Source organism: Puma concolor, chromosome C2 (assembly GCF_028749965.1).
Source record: "Puma concolor isolate L17-30 chromosome C2, mPumCon1.1.hap2, whole genome shotgun sequence".
Taxonomy (NCBI): Eukaryota; Metazoa; Chordata; class Mammalia; order Carnivora; family Felidae; genus Puma; species Puma concolor.
The window spans coordinates 104,844,774-104,860,820 of record NC_141675.1 but is presented as its reverse complement, the minus strand read 5'-3'; the positions used below and the strand labels follow the sequence as shown (position 1 = coordinate 104,860,820).

At 36.4% G+C, this 16,047-nt stretch overlaps 1 protein-coding gene across 1 annotated transcript in view; it reads right to left on the bottom strand.

Annotated features, from left to right (window-relative positions):
* The window catches only part of IFT57 (intraflagellar transport 57), a 54,053-nt gene extending 38,216 nt beyond the window's left edge, over positions 1-15,837 (bottom strand). Inside the window, exons 1-5 of the mRNA XM_025913405.2 lie at positions 15,491-15,837; positions 12,852-13,014; positions 11,922-12,040; positions 9,440-9,530; positions 4,580-4,648 (exon numbers count right to left, since the gene is read on the bottom strand). Of these exons, the coding sequence (XP_025769190.2) occupies positions 4,580-4,648; positions 9,440-9,530; positions 11,922-12,040; positions 12,852-13,014; positions 15,491-15,702 (654 nt within the window). The 5' untranslated portion in view covers positions 15,703-15,837. The remainder of the gene's footprint in view (positions 1-4,579; positions 4,649-9,439; positions 9,531-11,921; positions 12,041-12,851; positions 13,015-15,490) is intronic.
* Positions 15,838-16,047: the final 210 nt, after the last annotated feature.

Below are 16,047 nucleotides of genomic sequence, written 5' to 3'. Positions count from 1 at the left end.
CACTGCTGCTATGACTCCACTGAGCTTCAGAATGGAGGGGAGCAACAAAGACCACTTGTAATTACAGTGTAGCTGCCACAACCGTGCAGGCAGTTTCCAGTTAACATACTCGAGACAGAACTAGAAATGGCCTAAACACCTGCCTGACACCTTGCCGCCAGGGCCTTCCTTTCCTGCTCCCGCCCCTCACATCTCTGAAATTCTACTGTCCCCCTACCCATCAGGGGCTCTGCCCAACTGTGAGATCTTTAATACGATACCAGTGTCTTCCCCATGACCACCCCCAAGGAATTTTTGGCTAAATTTTGGATTTCAAGACAATTCAGGAAATCAGAGGGGCAGAGAGAATGTAGAACTTTGTGGGCTAGCCTTCAAGACTAATATTTATATCTTTTTTTCTTCTAAGAAAAGCTATATCAAAATTCAAATAACCTATAAATAAAACCTTGGAAGATATAGCAATCCCTTGCTAATTGTAAAAGTTATTTTCTTGCAAAGTATTATATTTGACAAAGCCATAAGGGGTGTAAGAGAATTAGGGGGGAGAGCACAGAATAAAGTAACTTTAAAACGTACTTTTTAAACCTGAGAGTAAAGAAATGTTCTGAAAAACAAGTGCTTCCAAAACAAACCAGCTTCATCACTGTAAGCATACACCAATGATCAGAGGAACCATTTTCTTAGAACAACATTTTCAGGGTTCGTGAAACACTACTGCTATGTCATGATCCAAGTAGACACTTCAAAATTTAGTCAGTGGGTACATAGTATCTCTTCACAAATTCTTCTAATTAGCAGCTGCAGGATTTAAATATGTTGTGGTAGTCAGGAAGATGGACCACCAGGTCCCCTCTCAAGGAAAGACGTGGCCAGCAGACAGCTTGCTGCTGTCAGCCCCCTCAGGCTGTCTTACCTGCAGAGAGCCACCTCGACCTGGCCGCATGTCCTTCCCAGGGCAGCCTGCCTCCAGTGACGGGGCCAAGCAGGCAGCACTTGGTCCAGAGCTCTTCAGCAAGTTGCCCCAGGTTTTGTCAGGCCTGAATCACAGCTAGGCTTCTCTCCCGGCCCAATTCTTCTCCCTTCCTTTCATAATCAACATCTTGCACCACAAACCCTGTCTCAGTGTCCACTTTCAGAGAACATCATCTGCAACACGTCTTTTCCATTTACATTCTCTCTCGCTCCATTTACCACAAATCTCAAGAAGATGCTGTACAGGCTCATCTTCTTGCATTACCACGATCCTTAAGAGCAAGCACACTTTTTAGTATCTAGGTATCACTTTATTTAGTGAAAGAAGGGAATATAAGTGGATTTCTCCCTGCATTATCATACCTGGTACATAGAAGAGGAAGTAATTATAGTTGAGCAGTTCTTTTCTCTATGAAGATTAAGCTATACCTTGCCTATAAAATTGTAAATGTAAAACAGCATTCATTTCTACACGTATTCCTTCAAGATTAGTCAGTACTGAGCAGTCTCTACACACCCGGCACAGGTGAAAAAGTAGTAAAGAAAGCTCCCGCGCAGAGGAGAAGGCACTCTAGTGACTGAGATAGACAATAGATAGAAATTAATATGTTGCCAGGGTCTGTAAAGAAAAATAAAGCAAGGTGAGAGAACAGAGAATAATTGGAGAAGCATCTATGTTTTCAAAATCACAGGTAGAGAGGACCGTTATAATCCATAAATGGCTAGAGTGGCACAGTCACATCTACATTTAGTATATCAATTTCCTAGAGAGTACATGTCATTTTTATTCTAGCAAAAAACTCACTGCATGCAACTTTGCTAAAATAATATTTCCTCTGCATTGTGAGTCCACCTGCTGCATGAAACATAAAATCTTAAATCTATGTTACTAACCTATACAGCAGTTCTGTCTTGGGGAAAGAGCAGCCTAAGCCATCATAAGGTAGAGTCAGATACAGCTGTCTCAGGCAGATGGCTTTAGTGGGCAACATCATAAGCATGCCAGATTTTTTTAAATATGAAAGGGTTTTCTGCCTCATTAGAACTTTGTGGCTGACCATCCACAAACACCTGGTGTTCAGACTTCTTCCTCTTGTGAAAATACAACATAGCCTCAGCTTGAAGGAGTTTATGTTATATAATATTTGTCCAAAGAATCTAATACCTAGATAACTTACAAAGGCATAGGTAGGGGAAACTTAAATAGCTTAAAGTAAAAACTGAAATCAGGACAAACAGGAACTTAGAGTAGTGATAGAGGCAAATTAAATTACTTAAACCCCTTCTAATTCTCAAACTACTTTATCCAGAGGGAATCCCAGGCGGCCTTTAGAGGTTCTATTTATACTATCAATGGAAGAATGAATAACACAAATGACAGTTTCGTTCTGAGAATAATTGTATATCCATCACTTTTGTTTTTTTCCCTCATACTTTAGGAGAACTTCATCATCATCTTCAACACTTAGGAACATCAAGCACCACAGTGTTCTTGTTTAAGGTAGGAATCAAACAAACCATACCTACCTGCTGAACTCTTGTATGGTGTAAAGGGAAAAAAGTAATAGACTTGGGAGTTTAGAACAAACAATTCAAATTCAGCTACTGCAATCTTATTAGTTTTTTAAAAGAGTAAACTGTCCAAAGATTATAAATTTCAGTTTTTGTATCTGTACAATGAAGATAACAACATCTACCCAAACCCTTCACAAGGTCAATAAAGGATGTATTCTAAAGTGCAGTTGACCCTTGAACAACGCTGGAGTTAGGGGGGTGCTGACCCCTACATAATCAAAGATCTGGGACTAACTTTTGACTCCCCAAACCCTAACTTCTAATAGCCTACTACTGACTGGAAGCCTTAGTGATAACATAGTCAATTAATACACATTTTGTATGTTATATGCATTATATACTGTATGCTTACAATAAAGACAAAAGAAAATGCTATTGAGAAAAACATAAATACATTTATAGTATTGTACTGTATCCATTGTGAAAAAAATCCATGTGTAAGTGCACCTGTGCAGTGCAAACCCGTGTTGTTCAGGGTCAACTGTACTTTGAAAACTATAAAGTACTACCAAAGTACTGTTACAACTGGAGTTTATCTGTTTGAATTTCAATATTAACATATTATTCTGATATACTATATCAGATTATATTCTCAGTTTTCAATTGAGCAATAAAAATACACTAATTCATTTAAGAATGAATGAATGAATTCATGTATTTGGCATCTTCTGTGTTATGCTATGGAGAATATAAATGTATTAAAAGTCAACTCACACATTCAGGCAAGTTAGCCACAATATTGTACGTTATGTTTTATTGCATCTCAAGGTGGGCAGAAAACACACATTTCATTAACAATTATAAATAATGCTGACTAATGATACTAAGGCAGTAAGTGATAAATGAAGAGATCGTCCTGAGGTGGGATGGCCAAGGAAGTTTCAAACTTGTTTGTAGAATTTAGACAAGAAAAGTTAAATAAAGGGCAAATAAGAATATTACATTCCAGGAGCACCTGGGTGGCTCAGTCAGGTGAGCGTCCGACTCTTGATTTCAGCTCAGGTTGTGATGTCACAGTTCATGGGATTGAGACCTTCATCAGGCTCCATCCTGACAGCACAGAGACTGCTTGGGATTCTCTCTCTCTCTCTCTCTCTCTCTCTCTCTCTCTCTCTGCCCCTACCCTGCTCGTGGTCTGTTTCTCTCTTTCTCTCAAAAATAAATACACTTAAAATAAAACAGTTAAAACATTAAAAAAAAAAATATTATATTCCATGCATACCTTTTTGAACAATTAAGTATCATTTATTTGAATATATATATAATAAAATACAAAAATCCTACATGTACTTTTGAAATATCTCATTGAGGGGCTCCTGGGTGACTTAGGTGGTTAAGCCTCCGACTTTGGCTCAGGTCATGATCTCTTGGTTCGTGAGTTCAAGCCCTGCATCAGGCTCTGTGCTGACAGCTCAGAGCCTGGAGCCTGCTTCGGACTCTGTGTCTCCCTCTCTCTCTGCCCCTCCCCTGATTGTGCTCTGTCTCTCACTTCTCTCAAAAATAAACATTAAAAATAATTTTTTTTTTAAAAAGGAAACATTTCATTGAGTGGGTTCTCATTTATAGCCTACATTTATTTCCTAATTAACATAAGCCAACACTGACTTAAAGCAATGTCTGACTACTTTATCCATATACCAGTCTTAAAATAATCCATTTTAATTTCAAAGAATTACCATTTAAGTATTTTCCTATAATCAAGACCATTCAATACTAGTCAATTAGAATGGAAAATAACTTGAAATCAAATAATGTCTTTCTATAATAAAAATGACAAATGAGTTATTTTCAGTTTATATGAGAAGCAGTATGTGGATTTTCCATGGTACAGATTAGAGGCTGTCTCACTCGACCCTCCAGATTTTTTATTTGCTATAATTATAACATTTTATATATAGGAAACAACTTTTGAGAGCTACTTTTCACATCATGCACAAAACAATGGCAAACAATGGTTTCTACTTGTTTCAACTTTCAGCAGAACAAGTATACTGATTGCTTGTTGGTCCTGTGTGTATTCCATGTAACTTACCAAGCGATATGTCTGGGCCTTCAAAACGTTGAGATCAATAAAGTTTTCTTCATTGTCTGTCTCCTCTTCCTTAGAAAAATAAGAGTTTTAAAAGTTAATAATTATAAAAAGTTACAATTTAAAAAATGTATTTCCAGTTTTTACATACACAATATACTAAGCTCAATATAAAGACCAATGCAGGAAAGAGTATTTAAAAGCCTGGTAGTGTGTGTAAACTAGGGCATAATGTTATTAACAGGTCATCTGTTTTTAGAGGTTTTAATGGTGCCTTTTAAAACAGGGCCTTTTTATAGTTACTGAAAAAAGAAAAACAAGGAAGAAGGAAGAGCCATTACTATAAAACTAGGGATAAATAAGCATAAGAATAAGAAACAGTGCAGAGTGGTATATATGAAATAGAAAGACAATGGAAGGAGTTAATGTCAATTTTGAGTAACATGACTAAAATGGACAAAAATGAAGTTGACACAGAATATTCTCATCTGCACTGTGGACCAATCCCATTAATTCATATTTTTGACATCTCATCTCTTCTATGTTCAAGTTTAATAAATTACTAAGTTTAGTCATTAGTACTCTTTGGCCCATGGGCCCTAGGTCTATTTAAAGATATTAAAATATTAAATCTATTTAAAGATATAAATATATATTTGAGATACTAACCTTGTATCTTAGATATTAACTATCTTAAAGGATAGTTGATGTAGATTCAAAGTTGGTTCTGACCCCTGGGCCAATTGGTGTGGGCAGTAGGGTCAGAAGTGACCCTTTGAGAGGCAATCCCCTCCCCAATATACAGTAAATATGAAGTCTTAAGCAGGTTCTAAAGCATGAAGGTCAAAAAATTAGCTCCCCTTTCTCTTCAAATGTCTCTGTGGTGATAAGTGACATAGCGGGTGAAACAAATTTAACAATAACCTAGGCTTAAGGACGTGGTAATACAGCGAATGGAGCTTGGTCCTCAAAGGAAAAAATTATTTGGTGGACACTTCCACACATACAGTTCTACAAAGCTGCAGTGGTAGATTTCAAAGATAATCCTGATCTTTAAGAATTTAGAAGGATGTGGGGCGCCTGGGTGGCGCAGTCGGTTAAGCGTCCGACTTCAGCCAGGTCACGATCTCACGGTCCGTGAGTTCGAGCCCCGCGTCAGGCTCTGGGCTGATGGCTCGGAGCCTGGAGCCTGTTTCTGATTCTGTGTCTCCCTCTCTCTCTGCCCCTCCCCCGTTCATGCTCTGTCTCTGTCTGTCCCATAAATAAATAAAAACGTTGAAAAAAAAAATTTAAAAAAAAAAAAAAAAAAGAATTTAGAAGGATGTAAGACAGTGGTTCTCAAAATGTGGTTCTGAGACCACAGCATCAGCATCACCTGGGAACTTGTTAGGATGCAAATTCTAAGGTCCCATCCCAGATCACTCTGAAACTCTGGGGGGTGGGGCCACTAAGGTAAGTTATGAGAACTATGCTAATCTTTGGGGAACTGGAAAGATTTTTGTAAAATATGAACCAATGTAAATGCAGAGTATAAATACACTCAAGTGACATTTACTTTTTTATGTTTACATTTTTTTACATTTACTTTTTTAGGGAGGAGGAGCAGTGGAGCATAGAGGGGTACACAAAATTGATGTAACTGTTTACATCTTAAATCTTAACCATAAATGCAGATGCACACCTTTGAGATGCGGCTCAGTTTATTCTGTGTTTGCACTAATGATGACCTACTTAACAACCAGAGTAAATGACTGAAATGCCAATGACTTGATGCCCATGGGAGAAGAGACAAGTTTATTATGCTTTTACAATAACCTAATCAGTACAGTTTACATAGGGGATCAATAAATACTTGTTGAATTAGTACTGGATTAAACACTAATAGGCAAAAGGCTTTAATAGTGGGCAGTCAAAAAAAAAAGATTTGTTACTAAATATTATTAAGACAGTATTCAAAAGCAATTTGAATATAAACAAACTTACCAAAAAAGCTTTAAAATAAATGGAGTATTCTGATTTTGGTTATTTAGAAGACACTGAACAATTTCCTACTGTTTCTTTGCCTAGTATATACCCTTTTAATTCTCTAACTGCCAATTACTAAGTATATGATTATATACAGCAGGTGAAAATATTGTTTTGTGACTAATACTTGTTCTACCTTTTAACAGTTATCAGTGTGTCCTACCTTGATATGACAAGTCTAAAACTGAAGGATTCTAGTTTCTAGATGATTATAGCAGAATTTTACTCTGTCAGAAATTAATCTTTTCCATCCTTGAGCCACCTCAAACTCTGGCAACAAAATAATGTAACATCCCACTGTCCAAATGCTTTTTGGCACTGATCTCCTTAACAAAAGGAATGGGAGAGGTAACTGAGGACTCCTTAGAATATGATAACAATAAGAAAAAGAAAGAAAGAAAGAAAGAAAGAGAGAAAGAGAGAAAGAGAGAAAGAAAGAAAGAAAGAAAGAAAGAAAGAAAGAAAGAAAGAAAGAAAAGAAAGAAAGAAAAGAAAGAAAGAAAAGGGAAAAAGAAAGAAAGAAAAGAGGAAAAAATTCAAGAGACTTGACATAAGGGAACTAACAGCCTCAGGCCTTTGAAGAAGGCCTTCAGTTTGGTCTTATGACAGTAGGACTTTACCTTATAGTTGGGAAGAAATGTGCAAAGAGGCTGCTTTCTAGTTTGTATCTCTAATTTACATACCTAATGATGCTGCTTTGGACTTCAAAGGGTTCTCAGAAAAAAATCAGCTATAATTTCTACAAGTTACACAGCAATTTACTGACAGCTGATTTGGTAGTCAAATATTTAATGAACATCCACTTTGCACCAAGCACTGTACAATAATGTAGAGGTACAAAAAAAATGTAAAATTGGTTTCTACCTTCAGAGCTTTCTTTCTGGCTAGTAGGTTTTTGTACCTTTTTTTTTTTTCCTCTGACTTGCAGGTTTCAGTTATGTCTCTGAAGCTAAAAGTTGATGCGCTAGGACCAGGTTTCTGTTCCTAAACCATTAACTAATAAACAGTTACTAAAAAGACAAGATGAGGAAAATACCTGAGTAAAATTAATGAGGTGAACAATTGGCAATATGTGAGAACTTAACATTCTCTGGGCCTGAATGAAAAGATCTATTACACAAGAAAAAAGTCTAAACTCCTTAAAAATGGCGAAAATGGGGGCGCCTGGGTGGCGCAGTCGGTTAAGCGTCCGACTTCAGCCAGGTCACGATCTCGCGGTCCGTGAGTTCGAGCCCCGCGTCGGGCTCTGGGCTGATGGCTCAGAGCCTGGAGCCTGTTTCCGATTCTGTGTCTCCCTCTCTCTCTGCCCCTCCCCCGTTCATGCTCTGTCTCTCTCTGTCCCAAAAATAAATAAACGTTGAAAAAAAAAAATTAAAAAAAAAAAATGGCGAAAATGATCTGGACTTGGTCTATCTTCCTTGTTAATCTTATCACACACACACACACACACACACACACACACACACACACACACACACACACAACCCTGCCTCATTTAGGAGATCTGGCCCCAGTGGTCTTTTCTCAGATCCTTGATCAAGCTAAGCTTCTTCCTGCCTCAGAGCCTTTGTATATACAGTTCCACCAGCGTCTTGCCCAATAGGTGCTCAATAAAACACATGCAGAATGAATATACATTTACCTTAATTTTTTAAATGTGTCATATTTAAAAAGATATCTATTAAATTCATTAGTTTTACAATGGTCTTTTTCCTTCTGTAAATAACAGAATGATCTTTTTTATATTTACAGTTTAAAATATTTATGCTCTGATAAGACACATTAAGAACTTTGATAATACAAAGAAGCACAGAAAATAATCATCCATAATCTTTCTATCCATATGTAACTAATGTTGACATATTGTTATTTTTTCTTTTTTTGTATATTTTACATACTTGAATTTATGCATACAGCATTAAGTTATCATCCCTATGTCAATAACATTTCTTTGTAAACAATCTTAATGGCTATACAATATTCTACTATTTGGATATAGTCTAATTTATTTAATGGTTATTTTCAGCATTTGCTATAAAATGATGCAGTGATTAATATCTTTGTAGTATATAATCACATAATAAATTAAGCTGAAATATAGAATATACTTATTATCTACTTATTTAAAAATTCACCTTGAAAATGTAATTGGTTTATGACAGTAAAGTACACCTTAAAAAAGGGTTTTTTCCTGCTATTTCAATTTCATATCACATTATACTTCCTAAAACACCATGGTCAATCCATCTCTGGTTATGAGAGTGTTCTTTGTCTCTACCATGTTAGTTGTCTAATCTGTTATAGACTTGATTATTTAGTTTCAGAATATAAATAGAATGTTAAGAATGGTAAAGGCCAAGATACTGCCCAACAATTTAAATAATGTTGGTATTTATAAGTATTTTTAAAAATTCCTAAAGGGTGGTACTTATTCTAATTTTAGAAGCATACAGAAGTCCCTGAGAAATGAATACTGTTCTTATGAAGCAGAATATATTAATCCTAAATACTACTGTTCTTTTTAAGTTCTTTATTATTTATAGCCCATTTAAAATCAAGAATGGTTGCTAATAAAATGGTTACTCATATAACTAGCAGTTCACTATTTCCTGTCTATAAGAACCTTGACTATAATTCAGACCTCAGTCATTAGAAACCATGAGCATTAACTTAACCAAAAGTCTCAACAACTGATACTGGGTACACTATTTAAAAGCTTTTCTTCCCTAGAAACAATGAAACAAAATATATTCCTGAAAATGGAAATCTGGGGGAATTAAGGGAAGGGAAAGAAATCCAAAACAAAAACAAAAACAAAAAGTTCAGCAACACACATACCACAAATTCTTCATCCACTTTATTTAATATTAATTCTGCATCATCTTCTGGGACAGTTTCTTCTTCTAATTCTTCCACTGGGTATGTTGGTCTAAAATAATAAAGCTTAGTATGAGAGGAGAGTTAAAAACAAAACATTTTAGCATGACAAAAAGGTATAATGTGAATATTAAGAATCCCTTCTACACCAGATATTATCCTTTTCTACCTGCCTTCCATAATCACCGTTACATGTTTGATGTACTCTTTCTGAAACTTTCTACGTAAAGCAGCAAAAATGTTTCTCTCCAAATTTAAAGAATAAATTTACACAATTAGGATGGTAACATGCATATAGTTACCCAATATACTTTTTTCACTTACTAATATACCACATTTAAGTACATATACATTTTTCTCTCCCCCCCCCCCCCTCGCCCCCCCGGCACTGAATTCCATTGAACTGTTAAATAGTACCATAACTAATTAGCAACTATGGATGAACATTGAGGTGGTTTCTGGTTTTTTTTACTAAACAATTTTACAAAGATCATCCTTGTACATTTACCTTTACGTCTATCAATTACATTAAATTTATACCAGTAGAACGAATAGCTGGGTCAACAACTTTGTACATTGTATTGTTTTGATGTATATCACCAAAAACCAACTTCCAAAATGTTACCCTACTTCCCATTCCCAAAAACAGTGACTCCATTTCCACATGTTCACCAATATTGTAAATAAATATTAATCTTTGCCAATCATATACATGAAAAATCTCTCTTGTTTTATTGCATTTCTTTCACAGGAGAATGATTGAACACTTTTTCATGTTTTAATCAGTTATTGGTGTTTCTTTTCCAGTGAAATGTCTATTTATGCCCTTTGCCCTTTTGTATATTAAGAAAATGGGTGCTTTGCTTAACTTGTGTTAAAACTATTTTTTCCAGTCTATTACTTATATAATCTTGGCCATTCAGGATTTTTACAATTCTTGTTACATAGACTTGGCAACCTCTTCTTGCATGGATCCTAGCTTTTCCCTCACATGACAAATCTCAACCACCTTTGACTTTTTAGTACTCCTACAGTTTCATTTTTCACATTTACACCTTTGATCAATCTGAAATTTGTTTTGATGGAATAAGAAAGGCTCCAACTTATTTCCAAAATCTAATCAGTGGTCCTAATACTAAGTATTGAACAATCATTTCTCCATCAAGATTAGTGACATGTATTTCCCATATTAAAAATACCCAAAAGTATTTAGGTTTATTTCTGGAAACTTATTTTAAAAATCTATACCTCAGACAGGTTAACAAAATATAAAAATCAACATTTAAAAAATAAATTTCCTATTTTTTTATTAATTAGAAATAGATAATGTCTAAAAGGCAATGTTCTTCTAGGATTTGTTTCGACATATTTAATAAGTAAAATAGTCATCTATAAATATGTAACTTCTATGTAAATTATACATTACATAGCTGACATATTCTCTGATGCCTATTTTCAATATTTTCCCCTCTTTTCCCTCCCCATATATTTAGAGTCCTTATAAATTATCAAAATCACAATACGTGGCCAAGAATTAGATATGCCTACAAATAAAGTAAGTACAAAACTGAATAATGGTTGAGAAACGGATCACTTCAGGTGAATTTAGAACACATTGGACAATAAAATTAATAATATTTAAAAATGCCAAATGGAGTATCACATCTCATAACTTTTCTTGGAGTCCAATAAAGAAGTAATCTGAATCATATAGTTATTCCTTATACCACACTAACTCATAATATTTAGGTTGAAGCATAAAATTGCCATTTTTTAGTTCATTAGTAGATGAATATTAGTAATTTCATATGGTTTAAAATGATGTGAGCATCTGTGATATACAAAGTGCTATGCTAACTGCTATACAGTATATATGAAGAGTTCATAGTTTCTGGCAAGAAAGCCTGACCTGAAAACAAATGAGTTTAAAACCAAGGGATAAATATGATCATAGAAATATAAACGACACATCACTGTCAAGTCAGAGAAAGAAGCAATAAATAAGATCTAAGAGAGTGTCAGGTGGCTTCTTCAGATGGCTATTATTCTTGGCCAGTATCTATAAAAAAAGGGAAAATCCCATTTTAAAGTACTATATTAATTTCCATTTTTTCCTTAAATCTACAGCTATCAGTTACCACCATGTACATTCCATCTTTGTGTATATAAATAAAGAGACCTTGAAAAAATTTCCTACATTGATGAAGATATTCATTTACAGGTGAACCTTTAATAATTATTTAAATTTGAATTGGGCAAGAGCATGATAAAATCAGATATTCCAGTTTTGTCTATACACAGACATTTTTAATCACTTGTGGCATTTTCAGTTTAGAATAGTCAAGAGGAAGTACTCCCTGTCAGTTCAATTAAACAGCTCTGAACCCACAGAGGAAAAAGCTATCCACATAAAATTACCATTGTCAGGTTGGGTAATTTTTACCTTTTCCAGGTGAAACCAATATATTTTAATGCTTCTTCAGCTAGACAGTCAAGAACATAGCATATATGTTCTCCAAATCCTGACTTTAATTTTGAAGGAGGAAAATCTGCAGTTCTACCCTGAAATACAAAAGATATACAGTGTCTTATTCGTTATTTATATTCCATATGTCAAAATATTTTAAGCAAAGTACTCCTGAAAAAGTGTATTACTTCTCTATTTCTCAAATATGGTTTAAAATAATGAACTATATTGCTTCTTAGAAGTCCATCTTTTCTATCCATTGATACATACACTAAAGGAAAATGAGGATGTTTTATTGTCAAAGGTATCAAATTGAAAGGCAATAACCCCATGACCGAACAAGTAACTGTTCCTATTAGGGTGAAAAAACAAAACAAAACAGTAAAGCTACTAGCTTGGTATCCTATCATTAAACAACCATAGGAAGGACAGAATGAATCACTTGTCAAAAGTTAATAACATGTATACCAAAAGTTCTTACTGAATGCCCCCCAGGAAAAGTCAGAAATGAAAAGTACAACCAACCGCTATCATGGTCTATTACATCAAAGTTCCCTTTCAAAATACAATGTTTCAGCTTCCTACTAGCATTTTTTAGAAGGAGAACTAAGTATCCATAAATTTACCTCTGAGACATCACAAGATTAAGAAAAATATTATTACTTTGGGCTACAAAGAGTACATTGAACATTTTTAGAAGTGGCATTAATATTATAATACCAACCATTCTGAGGTTTTATCTGAAAAAATCCAAATATAATTTTACATACGTATGTATTGGGTGTGTATAGATATTGTTATTCATAGACAATTCATCTAAAAGGGTAGCATCTGTGTTGTTGAATTACCAATATTAAAATTCGTAACTTGACAACATTCTGAAAGAAGACAGTTATTTACACTTACAAATGATCGAAGCTCAGATAATATGTTAGATATAGTTGCATTAGGGTCATCATATTCTTGAGGTTGCTCAAAGGGGCGTCCTGCTTTGTTAATCAACCAAGCAGCAAGAGTGCAAAACATGTAGAACTGTTCACCAGGGTTGGTAGGCAGTGCAAAATAGTGTCTGTTTCAAAACAAGGGGGGAGGATGGAATATGAAATATTTTTTAATGGCTTTAATTTCAATTTAACATTTTTAAATTAAAAAAAATCTGCAATTCACCCTCTGAAGTTTCCAGTAATCCACAACACTCATATTAAAGTTTTTAATCAACAGGACTAGGGTAATTACTACTGTACACAAAATATTAGATCAAAGAACTTACACTCAAGTAAATGCAGGGCATGTTAAAAAACTGATCATGTACAACTTTTGCCAAAATCATTTATGTCAGGAATAATTAATAAGAGAGTACCTCTTGAAAATGGTAATTTGGAATTAAAGAGAATTTCAGAGTTTAACAAAAGACCTTAATGATTATTCACTATGCATTTTTACATTTTTTACAATGTCCCTGGTATCTTTACATACTGTTCCTAACCTATCGGGTATGTTAAACAGTTGTTCTCATCTTGGCTGCATAGCTGAATCCCCTGAGGAGCTCCTCAAACTATAGCTACTGGACCAAGCATTGCTTATTTCCTCTTGAATTAAATCAGAACTTCTGGGAGTAGAGCCCCAGTACAAGTATGCTCCAAAAGCTTCGTATATGGTTTTGAGATGCAGCCAGCCTCAATAACCACTAAGTAGCATATCCACAGTCTAACAAACATTTATTGACTTTTGCTAAATCCCTTAGCCTACTAAAAACAGTCCTATGAAGATCAATATGATTTATACTTAAATAGGTTAAGGATAAAACTTGCTAACAACATTTCAGTCAGCTGATCAAAGATCTAATTTTGCCCTTTATGTGCAGTTATTGCCATTATGTTCATAACTGTATTTTTAGCTATTATAACTATTTTAAATAAGAATCAGCAGTCTACTCTTTCTGTTTTCCAAAGTTTGTCCTGCAGGGTAAGTGTAAATGTTTTGAAAGGTAAGAGATGGCTGGGAAGAAAAAGGTAATGAAGTTCTTCCAGGTATATGTTCACAACCCCTTCAAAGTACCCACTGCTAAAAATTCATCTTTTCCTTACTGGCTGATGACAACTCCATGACACAGGACTGGATACTGAAAGATCCTCCAGACCTAGTAGAGCGGTTTGCAAACTTTAGCATGCATCAGAATCACCTGAAAAGCTTGTTAAACACAGACTTCTAGGCTCCACCCCTAAAATTTCTGATACAGACCAGGGAAAGGGCCCGTGGAACTGCATTTCTAATAAGTTCCCAAGTGATACTGCTTTTGGTCTGATGACCACACTCTTGAGAACCATTAAATTAGGATATTGCCACTCAAATCCATGACTCAAAATATACTGCTGAACTCCTGAGGAAATAGTACTGAGGTTATATCACCAGAGCCTTAAAGCCATTTTCTTTTAGTTTGAAAAATATACTTGGGGGCAAAAATACATTTTTATCATAGAAAATGTTGGTTATTTATATTATCCTGTTTAATTCATTTATGTGATAACTCTCAATCTCACAATTTCTATCATGGATCAAGCAACACTACTTTTTCCTCTAACTTTTATTATAGACCGACTTAGCAATATGGGCAGTTTACATAGAGCCTACATATCTTAAAATTCAAGTTATTGGAAGAGATCGACTAATGAGATCAAAACTGTCATGGGAAATTATTTTAGCCAAGCTATACCCATTCAAAGAAATCACTACAGATTTTTAATCTAAATTGCACTTTACACAATAAACAAATCTAAGTATTAGCTTATTTATCTGACTATCACTAAGCTACACTAACTGGAAGAGAAAGTGCTAGCTGTGCATTACCCTCAACAACTAATGGCATTGACTTCACGATATGATGGACTGTTCCCCACCAGAACAAGGGCAGAATTTTGGGTTGTATGATAGACACAGTTCCAGTAGCTGTCGTTTCATTTGTCTTTTCCACTTCTTAGTTTCTGAGAGTACTGTTACTGCAAAGGCAGGAGTCTTTTAAACCATAACAATTAATCAACAAGTTTACTTACTGCATATAAAGTCGAGCAAGGTCCTAGGTACCCGCAGTTAACCACTTGTAGAGACAAATTATCTCAGAGGAAAACAAAAACTAGAAGCAGCTAAAATGAAATTCATCTTTGGGAATGAGATTATGGGTGATTTCAGTATTTTTTTTCTACACCCTTTCTTGTGTTTTTCTGAGTCCTCTATAATAGGTTCTTTTACAACTTTTACAATCAGAAAAAACAGTTTGCGATTTGTGGAGGTGCGTGGGTGCTTTAAAGTCTAGGAAAGCCGTCTTCCAGTCTTTTCTGCGTTTCTGAAACTTTACTCTTTCTAAAAAACACCAAGTCTAAACTCTGTGAACTCCGTGGCCTCTGTCGCCAAGTTCGGGGGGGAAGTGCCCCTTCCTGCCTAGGAAGATGGAGGCAAGTGCAACTCGCGTTCAAGGTTCCCCAGAAGGCGGAGGAGGCATCTCCCCGGGCCTGGCCGGCTCCCAGGCGCTGGAGAACGAGGGCACCCACCTGGACGGGGGCTTCAGGTTGTTCTTCCGGAGGAGTTCCTCCTCGTAGTGGAGTAGCTTCAGCTTCTCCACCAGGTCCTCCATCACCACGAACATGTGGTAGGCCGCACCAGGCCCCCGCTCCACGACCACCTCCCCGGCCCCTTCGCCGCGGGACCGAGACACCCCATCCTCCAAACCTGAGGGCGTGACCACTGCCGTCGCAGCCGCCATCGCAGAGCAGGCAGAAAGAGCCCCGCGTGGGCTTCGGCCCACAGACCTCGGCCGCCTGAGCCGCCTGCGTTGCCGCAGACGGGACCGCCGCGACCGGTTACCAAGCGACCGCCGAGCAACCCGTCTCCAGGGAAACTAGACTCCGCCTCCTTCCCGCCCTGTTTTCTTCTAAATTCCTTCCAACCAGGGCGGGCTTTCTGGATGACGTCACGCCGGGACAGCGCCCCGAGCCTCTGGGGAGGAGATGGCTGAGAGGCAGTCCCGCCCCTCGTGGGGGCGTGGCGTTCCCCCCCCACCCCCCCGTCGGGTGCACGCCTCCTGGCAAAGGAGGGGCGGAGCGCATTT